This window comes from Gekko japonicus, unplaced genomic scaffold (assembly GCF_001447785.1).
Source record: "Gekko japonicus isolate JY-2015 unplaced genomic scaffold, Gekko_japonicus_V1.1 scaffold835, whole genome shotgun sequence".
Taxonomy (NCBI): Eukaryota; Metazoa; Chordata; class Lepidosauria; order Squamata; family Gekkonidae; genus Gekko; species Gekko japonicus.
Genome location: NW_015175997.1, coordinates 504,725 through 517,564, shown reverse-complemented (window position 1 = coordinate 517,564; position 12,840 = coordinate 504,725). Strand labels below are relative to the sequence as shown.

General features: G+C 42.5%; 1 protein-coding gene across 2 annotated transcripts in view; it reads right to left on the bottom strand.

Moving 5' to 3' along the window:
- The window catches only part of MADD (MAP kinase activating death domain), a 95,001-nt gene that overhangs the window by 34,323 nt on the left and 47,838 nt on the right, over nt 1-12,840 (bottom strand). The window contains exons 19-26 of one of the 2 annotated variants that reach the window (XM_015426407.1): nt 11,758-11,858; nt 11,380-11,451; nt 8,333-8,491; nt 7,792-7,900; nt 6,881-6,943; nt 6,418-6,538; nt 4,640-4,745; nt 1,028-1,138 (exon numbers count right to left, since the gene is read on the bottom strand). In XM_015426407.1, coding sequence (XP_015281893.1) covers nt 1,028-1,138; nt 4,640-4,745; nt 6,418-6,538; nt 6,881-6,943; nt 7,792-7,900; nt 8,333-8,491; nt 11,380-11,451; nt 11,758-11,858 — 842 coding nt within the window. Of the gene's footprint in view, nt 1-1,027; nt 1,139-4,639; nt 4,746-6,417; nt 6,539-6,880; nt 6,944-7,791; nt 7,901-8,332; nt 8,492-11,367; nt 11,452-11,757; nt 11,859-12,840 lie in introns of both variants that reach the window. The other variant, XM_015426408.1, reaches the window with a different exon arrangement.

Genomic DNA, 12,840 nt, shown 5'->3' with positions numbered 1-12,840 from the left:
TGGCTAGGTTCAGGTTCAGGATATGTCCCAAACCTGAACCAAACCAGGTTTTCCCAGTTTGTGCCCATCCCAAAATGGAAATTCTCTCTTCATGACAGCAAAAAGAGAACCAAGGGAGTAGCATCCCTCCTCCTGGTCAGAGGAAGGAGGGGTCCTCCTAGCCTACTAGAATGCTTTGGAAATCTTTTCTGCAGCTGGCCTGAGTACACACACAGATGCCACAATGATGAAGACTGCTTGCCTGTTCAGATTTAAGCAGGAGATAGATACAGTAGTAGACTGTGCCTGAACCCCAATGATAGCTGGTGGATACTAGCCCAAATACATCCCATAGATAAAAGGCAACAAGAATTCCCTACTGGAACTCTGAAGATGATATCACAAGAAATCCAGAACATTTTGGTATCCAGTTCCATATTCCCAAGTAAGACAGGTTCTGAAGTAGACCAGATATTACCTCAACTTAAAAAAACAAAAAACAGAAATAGCCATTGCACAGAGGCCAATTCAGAACATGGTCAAATGGGGCAAGAGTGGGTTTAAACTCTTTTACCCGCACAAGTTTTTGCCAACGGAAACCAATGTATCAGTCTTCACTCTGTAATGTTGTTACTTGGAAGGGGGGAAAATGGGTGCCCATCTTTTTCTCTCCAGGGTCCCATGAAGCTATTATTTCTATTTAAAAACTGCTGGAAAGAGCTGATCCTGGATTTTATGATGCCTCCTGTAATTATGACCTAATTCTCTCTCACATAAGAAATGTACTAAACCTGTAGTCTTCAAGACTCTGAATCTCGCCATCTCTTACCAAAAAAAGTTACGACATCATAATGAATTTTAGACTTAAACTGGAAGTTATACAAAAAATCATGTTCTATAAATTTGAAGTAGTCTGTTTGCAATATGTTAATATTGTACATACTATGTACATCATAAATGACCAATGCCATTATAGCAAAGTACTCACTAAGGACTAATCCATTCCCAAAGAGCAAAAACATACATAAGCGTATTTTTAAAAACTTACTATATTGGGAAGTTTGTCAAGAGCTTCATTTATTTGCTGACTATGCACAAGCCCAATGTGAGATTTCCCCATCAATCGGCGTACCTTCTTCCTAATATCATTTTTGTTCACCTAAACAGCAATAAAAGGTACTTTGTTACTGATCCCTCCCTGGTTATAGACATAACCCTTGCACATAATGATCTATATCGGAACATAGGTCTAGGAACTGATATTGGCCACCAACTGTGTCCTAGAGAATGTTAGCTACTGTGTAAAATGTTTCTGGTCGAGTAAGCCAGTTGGAGACCAAAGCAATGAACAGAACAAATGGATATTTTTCTTCTTAGACACCACACTGTTTCCAAGGTTGATATCACTGGCATTAAAAGCAATTCATATAGTTAGCAGAAAGTCCTATGGAAAGGGGCTAATAAGGAATTGTGTGCTAGCTGTTATATAAATCAAGTCATTGTGAAGAAGGAAGAGCTAAAATATACCCAAATAAAAAAAATAGCCATGTTAATGATATTTCATTGCTTGGACTACCAGCAGGGGTCATTTCGTAGAAAAAGAGCTAGGGGAACTCATTAGCATAACTCATTAGCATATGCCACACACCCTGACATCAGGGGCCCGGCGGTGGACCTGCAAGGCCAGCGGGAGTGCGAGGAAGCCCCGCCAAGGCCCTCCCTGGCCCCAGGCAGTCAGGGGTGGGGAGAGGTGGGGAGGAAGCAACTTACCCTCCCTCTTCTCCTGCCTCCTCCTGGCTGCATGAGGGCTGGAAGCGGGGTGGCTGGAAGCAGGGGGCGGGGCTTCGTCATGTGCCCCGCCCCCCTGCACCTCACCCGGGGGAACTGTGTTCCCCCGCGTTTCCCCCCCCCAAATGACCTCTGACTACCAGTATCTGTGGGATTGATAACTAGTAACCCAAGACCTTTTAACTATCTCCTTTCCTCCCCTAAACATAAGCTGAAACAGTTCAAAGAGGGGAAGAGGTGAAAACAGGAGTGAGCAGGACTGTACCATCATAGAGGCTTTTTAGGCACTTGCCTTGAGCGCCACCTAGAAGAGGGCGCAGCTCTGGCCTGCCTACCGCCCCGCCCCTTGCCTCGCCGCCCTGCCAGGAGGCTGCTGTGATCAGCCCTGTGCTGTGCTCCTGCCTCCTCATCTGTCAGAGGGCACCGCACTGGCCTGCCTGCCACCCCCCCTCCCTTCCCCTCCCCGCCTCGCTCGCCCGCCAGTCGCCAAAGCCCTGCTCGCTGCTCCACTCGCCCTGCTCCTCAGAGGATACCATGCTGGCCTGCCTGCCTGCCACCCAAAAGCCCTGCTGCTCAGCTCGCTGGGGCTGCTCCACTCGCCCTTTGCTCCTCGGAGGGCGCCAGAACGCTTCTGCAGTTCTCCCCCTCTGCCACCTTCCTTCCATTGCAGCAGAGGGCTCCACCAGCTTCCCTCCTCTTGGCTCTTCTTCCTTCTCCAGCTGTCCTTTTCTTTTTGACCCCCCTTCCCCTCCCCTTTCGCCCACCCCCCCCCCCCGCACTGATCTTCTCCAACGCACCTTGCGTTCTTTGTGTGAACTTGGGCAGATCACGAGAAGGGAGGGCAGGAAGGGTTGCCTCAATGCTTAGTTCTCATGGGCCCTTTCTTACATGCTGTACGTAGGGCAGGGCGATAGGATTGCAAACTTGGAGAGGGGGGATAATGTTCGGGGGGGATTTTGTGGGGAAGAGTTGGTTCGAGGACTTAAAAAAAAACCCTCTCCCCTTACTGATTTCTCCCTTCCCCCTTCTCCCTCTCCTTTCCCGCCCGCTCGAAGCCAAAAGGCGCCTTTTCCCAAAGCCAACAGGGCAGGTAAGGGTTAAAAAAAGGCATTGCAGGTGGGGGGAAACAGCCCCTGGATTCAGGCAGGAGGGGCAGGAGGAAGCAACTGTGCAGTCCCTCTCCCTTCCTTTCTCACCCAGCCCTGGCAACTTACTGGGGGGGGGGAGACCCAGAGAGTGCAGCTGCCCCGCTCCGCCTGGTGCCATTCAGTCCCCATGCCTCATCCCCTTTGGCAGCCACACACTGCTCCTCAGCTCCGAAGTTGGCCAGGTAGGGAGGGGAAGAGGGGAAGTGGGTGCCCAGGACAGAGGTGTGCCCAACAGGATGCCAGGACGCCAGCAGCTGGGGAGGGAACCGTTCCACATGAGAGAAGTGATTAGATGTAAATATCTCAAGACAAGGAAGCTAGAATGAACCCCAGGGTTTTTAGACAGCTCCTGCCGAGCCTTCATGGGGTTTCCAAGACAAGAGGCAAACTAACCAGGGCCGGCCTTGCTTAGCTACCGAGTCCAAGATCTGACGAGACAGGGCTACCCTGGGCTACCCAGAGCTTTACATGCCCCAAAACGTACAGCTGGGTGCAAAGCCCAAACCCCAGGCAATTCACATAGGCTTTGCCAGATGTTTTCCACAAGGGCATCGTCCCAAACCAACACAAAAGTGCCCCCCCCCCCCGAGGCCCAAATTTGGAAGCAAAGGAAGTGGTGCTGGGGCAAATGTAGGCAAAGCATCCCCCCTGCCTAATCCTGATATTGCAAAGTAAAATGCTACCCTGGGAGAGAAAGCTACAGCCAGAAGCGCCTGACTGGCGCAGAAGCTCTCCCTGACAGGAGGAGGAGAGGGAGGTCCCCTCCTTTGGCTGGGAGAAAACTCTGCTACTTGCACTTGTCTAACTTGCTCAGGATCTTTGTGCAGGTGCTTTTCTTGGACTACTCTGGTAGGTGGTAAATAACTCTCAGGGTGAGGGGAAGAGCTGCAAATTATTATTTCATTTGCAGAAAACAATCAAGTTTCTCCACCACTGGAAACCCTGCCTGGTTTTAACTCTGATTTGTTTTTCAAAGGATGCCTGATTTTTCAGGGATGAGATGCTTCAGAAAGGGGAAAAAATGCTTTGTGATTTGTGTTTTTCTGTTTGAGAGAGAAAATCAGAGATAGTATTATTTATTCTCACAATTAAAAAAAAAAAGAAATTAGCAATTTCAAATTTTGTGTTTTTCATTCTTTCTAAAATGCATTTATGTTTGGAAATTGGTGGACGCCAGAATGTAGCCTCGCCTAGTGTGCAAAAAAACCTGGCACCGGCCCTGGGAGTGAGTAGAGAAGCAGCCTAATTGTTGCTGTACTCATTCCACTTTAGTGTGCCTTTCCCAACAAGAAATGGGGAAGGAAAGGCACCTAGACTTGGTCATGTGAATAGAGAAGTGTTCCTGTTTTTCCTGGGGTGCTGCTGTCTGTTTCTCCTTCCTTCACTTCACAGCAAAGGGAGTGGCCAAAGCTTATGAACTCGAAAAAGATCCCTTCTCTGGCTCATGCACTGCATTTCCTTCCCCCACAGATGCCCACCCCAGTTCCAAGCAGCAGGAACAGAAAAGACCCCTGGATTTTCTGGTAAATTTTTTGGAGAGGAGAAGTTTGGCCCATCATACTTTACTTCATAGGGCTCATTGATTTAACTAATAGATGTGCAGCATAAATGTTACTCTGAAAAAAAGATTCCTCATGAACACATACTATGTCACCTTATGGCAACAGCTATCAAGCGCTGCACAAAAAAGTCCAAAATGAATCCAAATTATGAAAAAGTAGCACCTTCATCATAAGCATGTAGATGATCATATTGTGTAACAGTGTCGACAGCAAGCGATCTTCGTCATCTTCTAAACGTTTGCGGTCATGTTCCCCAAGAGAAAGATACCTATGGGAAGAAACAAGCATGAAGTGACATTAAAGATGAGCTCTCATCCAACTCACTACAAAGAAAGGGGACAAAAATGCTTTCAGAAGGAAAATGAAGTCAACTAATAATCCCAAATGTGAAGGAATAAATCCCCACTCTGCCATGGAAGCTTACTGGGTGACCTTTGGCTACTCACCCACTCTCAGCCTAACCTACTTCACAGGGTTGTGGTGAGGATAAAATGGAGGAAAGGAAAATGATGTAAGCCCCTTTGGGGAGAACAACAGGGTATAAATGAAGTAAATAAATAAATAAAGGAATAATTTCAGTCAAACTTTTCCAGGTAGCAGATACAAGGATGATCATTCATTTTTGCAGCTGGCCTTGTTGGGAAGTTTGCTCATCCTCTCTTTGAATATAATTACATAGATATCCACATTTCTCTGAATGCTATCAGGTATCTGCAGTGCAATGATAGGAACCTACCCAGTAACAAGAACTTCACATTATATTCTGAAGTTTCAATTTTTTCTGTCTCCTTAACAATTATTACTGATGATCTTCGTGTTCTTTCTTTAACTACAGACTTCCCTTTTGCCTTCTGACAGACACTATGAGTAGCTAAGGACAGGACAAAAGACCCATCATGGCAAAAATAAGAGAAAGTCCAGAAACCAGAATTTGAAGCATTGAATCAGGTTCTTTATTGTTCTTACACACAGCTGTATGGGTTTAACTCCTAACATAGAAGAACAACCTACCCCCTGCATACAAGCCTTTTATCTATTTCGTACCATGAAATAACTAAAGTAAAAGCTGACTGGATTTTAAAATTACTAGGACTACTAAACTGTCAGTCATATTATGTTTGAAGCCCATTATTCAAGCCTGAAAATATATCCAAGAATTAGTTAAAATAGGCCAAGACCAGCTCACATATCAGAACCTAATTCCTTCCCTCCTCCCTGCAGACGTGACAGTCACACTTAGCAGACATGGAGTCTGAGGAACAAAGTGGCTTCCAGAATTTCCCCACTTTGGCCCTATTAGGGCCACACTCATATTTCCATTCTCATGTACTGCTGTACTTCTTGCTGAATCTCTTCCCATCTTTCTCTTTTGATTTCAATATAATTAACAAACCCTGACCTGGATAACCCAAGCTACACCAACCTTATCAGATCTTGGAAGCTATGCAGGGTCAGCCCTGGTTAATACCTGAATGGGATATCACCAAGGAAATCTAAGATTGCTACGCAGGGGTAGGCAATGGCAGACCACCTCTGAACATCTCTTGCCCTGAAAACCCTATGGGGTTACCATACGTTGGCTGTGACTTGACAGCAAAAAAAAAGTCAACAAATATGGTGTTGCAATTTCCGCCCTGCTGTATTTTCTTCTCGTCTCTTATTTCTAACTTCCCCTGACCCTGACCCAGTAGAAGACACTACTTTGCCTATGCAAAGCCAAGAATATTAAGTTTCCTAAGCCCCACCTTAAAAGGAAAGGGCCAGCAGATTGTACCACTTGAGGAAATCTCTGCAGATCAAGAATAAAGAGAGTTAAATAGAGCTACACGTAGAAGCATGTTGCTCAGCAAAAAAAATACCTTGGATCCCCAAAAACTAGTTCAGTCAAAGATGAAATAGTGCAGAAAGGGTTAATTGTGAAAAAAAATAATGTAATTTACCTATCAATCATTTCCTGAGGTCCCTGGTCCATCCCCATTCCTTCTCTCTCCAACATCACAGCATCCAGAAAAGCATCTTCCCAAAACTGCATCTGATCCCAGAGAGTTGAGCGTTCTTTACCTGGGTAGTATCAAATATATTAATCTAGTGGTCCCATATTTCTGTGACACAGAACTAATTAATCTCTCCCCCCCCCAATCTATGTAGATGCCCCAAGAAATCACGTAAGTCATGGAAATAAACCCCCAGCAAAACCACACTTCTAGTTGCATCTCACAAGCTACAGCTAGCTCTGCTAAAGCTGAACACCAACTTTCTTTCATTCTGTAAGCTCTGATAATATTCTCCAAACAAAGGTAGTGATAACACAGGAACAAGAAGAGGCTGTTGTGAACAGAAACACATGCAAGAAGTTGCAGATTTTTATAAACACACAGAGAAGCAGAGAGAAGAAAATATTACTCAGAGAGAAGGTTTCCATGGCAGCATCCTCTAACTGGTCCCAGACAGATCCTTTATCCCTCCCTTTACAGTTCCAAGCAAGCAGCAACATGGCAGCAAAGAGGAAAAACAAAAAATACAAGAAGAAAAAAGGACTGAGCAATTTCTCTAAATTAATGATACTCAGGTAAAAACAAACTGCAGGGAAAATGTCATGTATTCCAAAATCTGATCAAAAGAAGGTCTGCAACTCTCCAAACATGTCAGGATACTTTGCTCTTTAACATATTGGGCAATGGTACCACTTCTCAAGATACCATTTATACTCCTCAAGATATGACAGTATGATTTTGGGGTATGATGAGCATGATGAGCATTTCGTAAGAAGTATCCTCACTTATCTGAAATATTTTACAGTATTTATACAAAACGGCATTACATGTATCTCAGAGATTACACTATGGAGACTTCAGTCCCTTAATCACTATCCATGACTTTTTCTCTCTATCCCAAATAGATCAGAGGAAAGGTGAGAACTAAGCAGTTTAAGGAATTATAATACTTTACAACTTTGAATTTATCTGGACTAAACTTAAAAATGTGATTTTTAGAGATATGAAGAGATTATTAATTGGAACACTTCAATATGCTGTAGTCAAGTGAATCAACAAAGCATCTTGAAAAAAACTATGAACTGTTAACTCAGAATGTTTTTGTAATATGACCTCACACTCAAATGAATGGTCATCACACATGCATAGATGTCATTTATTTGTTTTAATCCACCCTTTTATTACTTCTGTTTCGAAAAATAATATAGCCAAGAATTGAATATCAGTGCCACTGGACTTAAACTTTGTTCTACCTCATATAAGGTATAACATCTAATAAATAACTTTTAGATAAGGTCAAAACTTCTAAAAAGTTCTCACCCAGAAGGCCTTCATAGAGATAAACTCGTTGGCCTGAATCCTCTGGAGCTCTCCCAGGACTGCTGCATTTATTATCTTTTATTGTTTGCTTCGAACTATGAGATTTACCCTTAAAAATAAAAAGAATCAAGTTAGAAAAGTCAGTATAATGTTATCCTGCAAACAAAACAGTAATACTATTTTGCAGACAGATGCCAGTCGGAAAGTGAAAAGAGAGATAAGAAGCAGATCTTCAACCGCTTCTCGATTTCAAAAATGTTCAAAGAAACTTCATTGCCCTGACATGCTGTATGAAATATTTAAGAAACCTTAATCACTCAGGACCAATTCAAATGTTGTACAAAACCAACATAGAGCTAAGTGCCATAAAACACATAGAAGGGATATACATCAACATACACATGGTGTCAAATGCCAAGTAGCTACAATTGCCCGTTTCACCAGGAATGCAGCCCTTCTGTCCCACTTCTACATGACAATGGATTTATTACATAACCCATTCAGTTACACAACTGCTAAGCAAAACCAAGCAAGTTCTTACAAAGATAGAGCTAGTAGCAGAGTTTGTCTCGATCTCACTGTCTGATACAGTGCCTCGTGATCCTGCCAGATTTCCTCCACTCTCCCCACCAAGGCCATCACCAGCATTGCTGCTTAAGTCGCTGTCTGCTCCTAGTGTCTCTCCAGAGCTGTTGCTCACCTGAAGAGAAAAAATGAACAGTTTATGCTGTCTAGCCATTTGCTAAGAGATATTAACCATTACCATGAAGCCTAATATTTATTCACTTTGAAGTTGAATAGATCTCAAATATTCCATGGTTGGGTGGTTGAAAAATCCAAATAAATAAATAAATAAATATTTTACTCTTTCTTAGGCCTGGTCACACATTGAGCAGCCCTGGCCCCCCTTTTCCCTAAAGTGAATAGATACATACACAGATACTGCTTCTTTGAAAAAAATCAAAATTTCTTTTTAAATGTTTTACTTTGCACTGGAGTGTTGGGCACAGAGAGATAAAAAAATATCTAGGGAGAGAATTTGTTTGTTTTGGGGACATAGGGTATTATTTTTATCCACAAAATACTAGTGTTCCCCCTGCACAAAGGAGGGGGGGGGAATCTTGTGAGGTATGTTTGCCCTTTCTGCGCCATTACCCTGGCACAGATTAGATTCAAATTAAAAACAAATCACTTCCCCAGAAGAAATTTGATTTCTATTTATTTATTTTCTTTCTGTACCAGTGGAGAGCAGTAAAATAATTAAACCCCATTCTTCCATGAATGCATTTGCTTATTCATTCTCTCTGCTTGAGCCCAGGACCTATTTTAATTAAATGACTGTCTTCCTCTGGTTGACTTTTCATCATTACCTAGTACAAAGTCTAGAAAAACTAATCCAAAAGAACTGTGAATTCCAAATTTATCAGTGATAATCCAGTAAAAACTTCCAGAAATTCGAACCTCCAAAATCCATTGAAAGTTCGGGGGGGAGGGGTGTCCCACCTGCAGGAGATTGCAGGGCTGCTTGTAACATCTCCAAATGAGATTTTATGAACCAGCCCTCCACATGACCTGTACTAAAAGCCCCCACCATCTGAGTAGTTACAACTGTTGTGGAAAAGATAACTGTGAATGCTTGAACAGTGGGGGCCCTGAGTACAGCATGTCATGGAACATTCATTCAGTCAATTAAAAGCTCTGCACAATCCCTTGTGAGCCATGAGCATACTAACAAACCTACTATAGATGCTCCTATAGATTACTGTATGAGAGCTGCCAAACGTATGAATCCAACCTCTATAAAATTTAAAAAGGATATGTCCAGCCATCACCCTTTAATATTTTGTATGCAGAAATTATGTTTTCAGTCAACAAACTGTGCCATTTTTCTGTTCTACCTATATTGCTCTGCCTATCATCCGTAATCCTCTGTTTTATTAATTCTCTAGCTTTGTCATAGGCAAGGGAACACAGGTATTGTTTTGTGAGGCCAAAATAAGGGAGTTTCTCCTCTATAGCCTTAAGCCGGGGGGTATAAAGGTGTCTTGTAATATTGAACACATCAGCCCCATGGATAGAAAAATTAATTTCAGCCAATAATGAATCACCATGATCCATAACCTTGCCTCTACATTAATCATTCCGATTCAATTCGAATAAGTGCATTTGGAATGCCATTAGGTACTTGTAGAAAAGATCTCAAAATTTTTGATTGGACTATGTCCAGTTTCTTGTAGTTAGATGTAATATTGACGGGGGCTCCAAAGGTAAATTGACTGAGAGATTTGGCCTTAAATAGTCTAAGGGCTGCTACAAGACATTTGCCCCATTTGTGCCAGTAAAATGTTTGAATTGCCCCCACACTCCTTTTGCCATTTATGGCAGCAGAATTTAGATTTACAGTTCTTCAACCATTTGCCTGGAAAACACCCAGATATTTAAAACAGGTGACTTGTTCAATGGGAACAGAATTTAAGTGCCAATGAAAAGTTTTGGGGGATCTTTTAGAAAAGGCCATTACTTTAGTTTTTGAATAGAGCACCCCTATGTATCTTTTGCCTACCTTTGGGGAATGGAACACGGGCCTGTTTAAATAGGCTACCACGTCACTGATGTAAAAATGTTGCCAAAAGACATCCTTGTTTAACTCTTTCTCAACTCTAATAGGATTTGTCAGGTGACCCTTGTAAGAGTACCCAACCCTTATAAATGCGTTGTCGTGAAGGGCCTGAATAAGAAATAGTAACCTTCTGTCAATACTTGAAGCTCTTAATTAGTCCCACAGAATAATTCTAGAGACTGAGTCCAAAGCCAACTTTAGGTCCAAAAATGTAGCGAAAAGAGACACATTTGAGTTGGAGGAATATTTGGAAACCAGGTGGTCCAATATCATACATTGATCTAAGGTAGCACGCCCCTCTCTAAAGCCAGCCTGCTTATCTGCCAGACAAGAGTCGTTTTCCAACCATTCCCTGAATTTCCATAGGAGGTTCCTCGCGTACAGTTTACTCACTATGTTTAGCAGACTAATTGGCCTGTAATTATTTGGATCTTCTTTGTTACCTTTTTAATAAAATGGGCTAATAACTGTTGCTTTCCAAACCGTTTAAGCCACTGTACTTCATCTTAAATAGGCATAGTCCTACTTATATGTATGCGTCAAAATGAAGAACTATGGTATTTCCATTTGAAATGTTCGAAGATATAAATGTTTAAAAACAAAACACACAACACAAAGGAAGTCAGGGTTCTTATATGTAAATTAAAAGTCCTTGAACAAATTGACAACTTGAAGCTTTCTCCCTAATCTAAATGGTTACAGTGTCACAATATAAACATAAAGGATACTGATAAGCACACATTCTGAAACTGTAGAGAGACATATGGTATGCTAGACAAGACCACGTACAGCTCCCGGACACACTTTAAACTGGGAGGGGGGGGGGACACAGCATATGCCAAATACACACTGAGCAACATCAGCATACACGACTAGAAAACGGTGCATGCACACAGACAGGCTTGGAAAGAGCTGCTCAGATCAAGCCCCAGCATTGCACTCTGGCCATGCCCTACCACTGTGCTAACTTCAGAATCTTGGCTGGTGCTTCGGATCATAACAGCAGGTCCCACGCTGGCCACAGAGTCCAGATCACTCTTCTGAAGCCACAAATAGATGGGAAGAAATATAATTCACATTAGGTATTCCCCATTTCAGTTTGGACACATGGTAAAGGCAATTCATTTGAAGCTAGTCTACTCAGAAATTATTTCTAACTACCCAGAGTCAGCAATAAGACACTCACAGATTTGAGACTGTCACAGGAATCTCAAAGCTTCTTCCAACTTGAATTTCTCACAAAAGACTACTTTTTGCAGTCACAAGGGATTCTTACAAGCTCTTACCTCACCTTCAAATCAGCAACTATGAGAACTTCATTCAATAATAAATAAAAGGGCACTCACCTGAGAAGTGGAGGTTAGACTCACACCACTGTCTGCACTGATTTGTGACTTCTTCTCCTCGGTCTCTCCAAGATCAAAAAAATGTTTTGTACCTTCTGACCCTAAGTAGAGGAAAAAAGATATCTCGTTAACATGATAAGGGAGAGTCTGAAGACTGAGGATCACACAGTAAGCAGGGCCAAGAGGAGAAACCAGAGCACTTTTCTACTTTCTCAGTACCATGTAGCAATTTTAACTTAGCTGGTCAAGGCCCTTCTTATATAAAGTGAGAAGCAGACAAACCTCCTTAAACAATTCAGGCATTTGGGGGAGGGGAAGAGAGGAGACAAAAACAGGTGTCAGACAGATTCTCATTGATACATGCCAAACAGTTACTACATGACTCTGGAAAGCCACTTCCTTTGCTCTTGGAAACAGTTTTGGTGTGGGTTTTTTTTTTTTTTGGTGTGGGGGTATTAACACATTGCTTGATCTCTTGGTAGCACATAGCAGATTGGCCAACCAACCAGTCAAGAACATTAATGTGTAGTGGAAATTAAGAGCTTCAGGCTGGATACTTAGAGGAGGATACAACAGCATTACATTGTCACAATAAAGATGCAACAAATGGCACTCCAGAGTTTGCAACAACATATGTGAAACAGAGAGTTTAGGTTTCAGCTGGTGTGAAGGCATGCATCCAATAGCCCACTCTATTCATAAATAAAATATTTTTTAAAATGCTGAAGACTTTTATACTACATTCATGCAGCCCCATATTCTTAATCTTCCCCAATGAGATGACAGAAAGAAAATGGGTGAGAAGAGAGACAGAATCTGGAAGGGTTCAGAAAGCACTGTGCAACAGGAGTAAGGGGGCAGGAAAAGAAAACACTACAGACTGTACATAGGTCACCATTAAGAGCTTGGAAAGAAGAAGAGACTGAACACAACGCTTCTGCCATAGCCATATCTGCCAACTGTTCCACAACAGGGACACATGACCAACAGCTGGAGGATTTTTTTAAAGTTCTAGATCTAGGATGTGTACAAGCTATGTTATCCTGCAATTCTATGCACTTAGTATAGCAATACCTTACATAC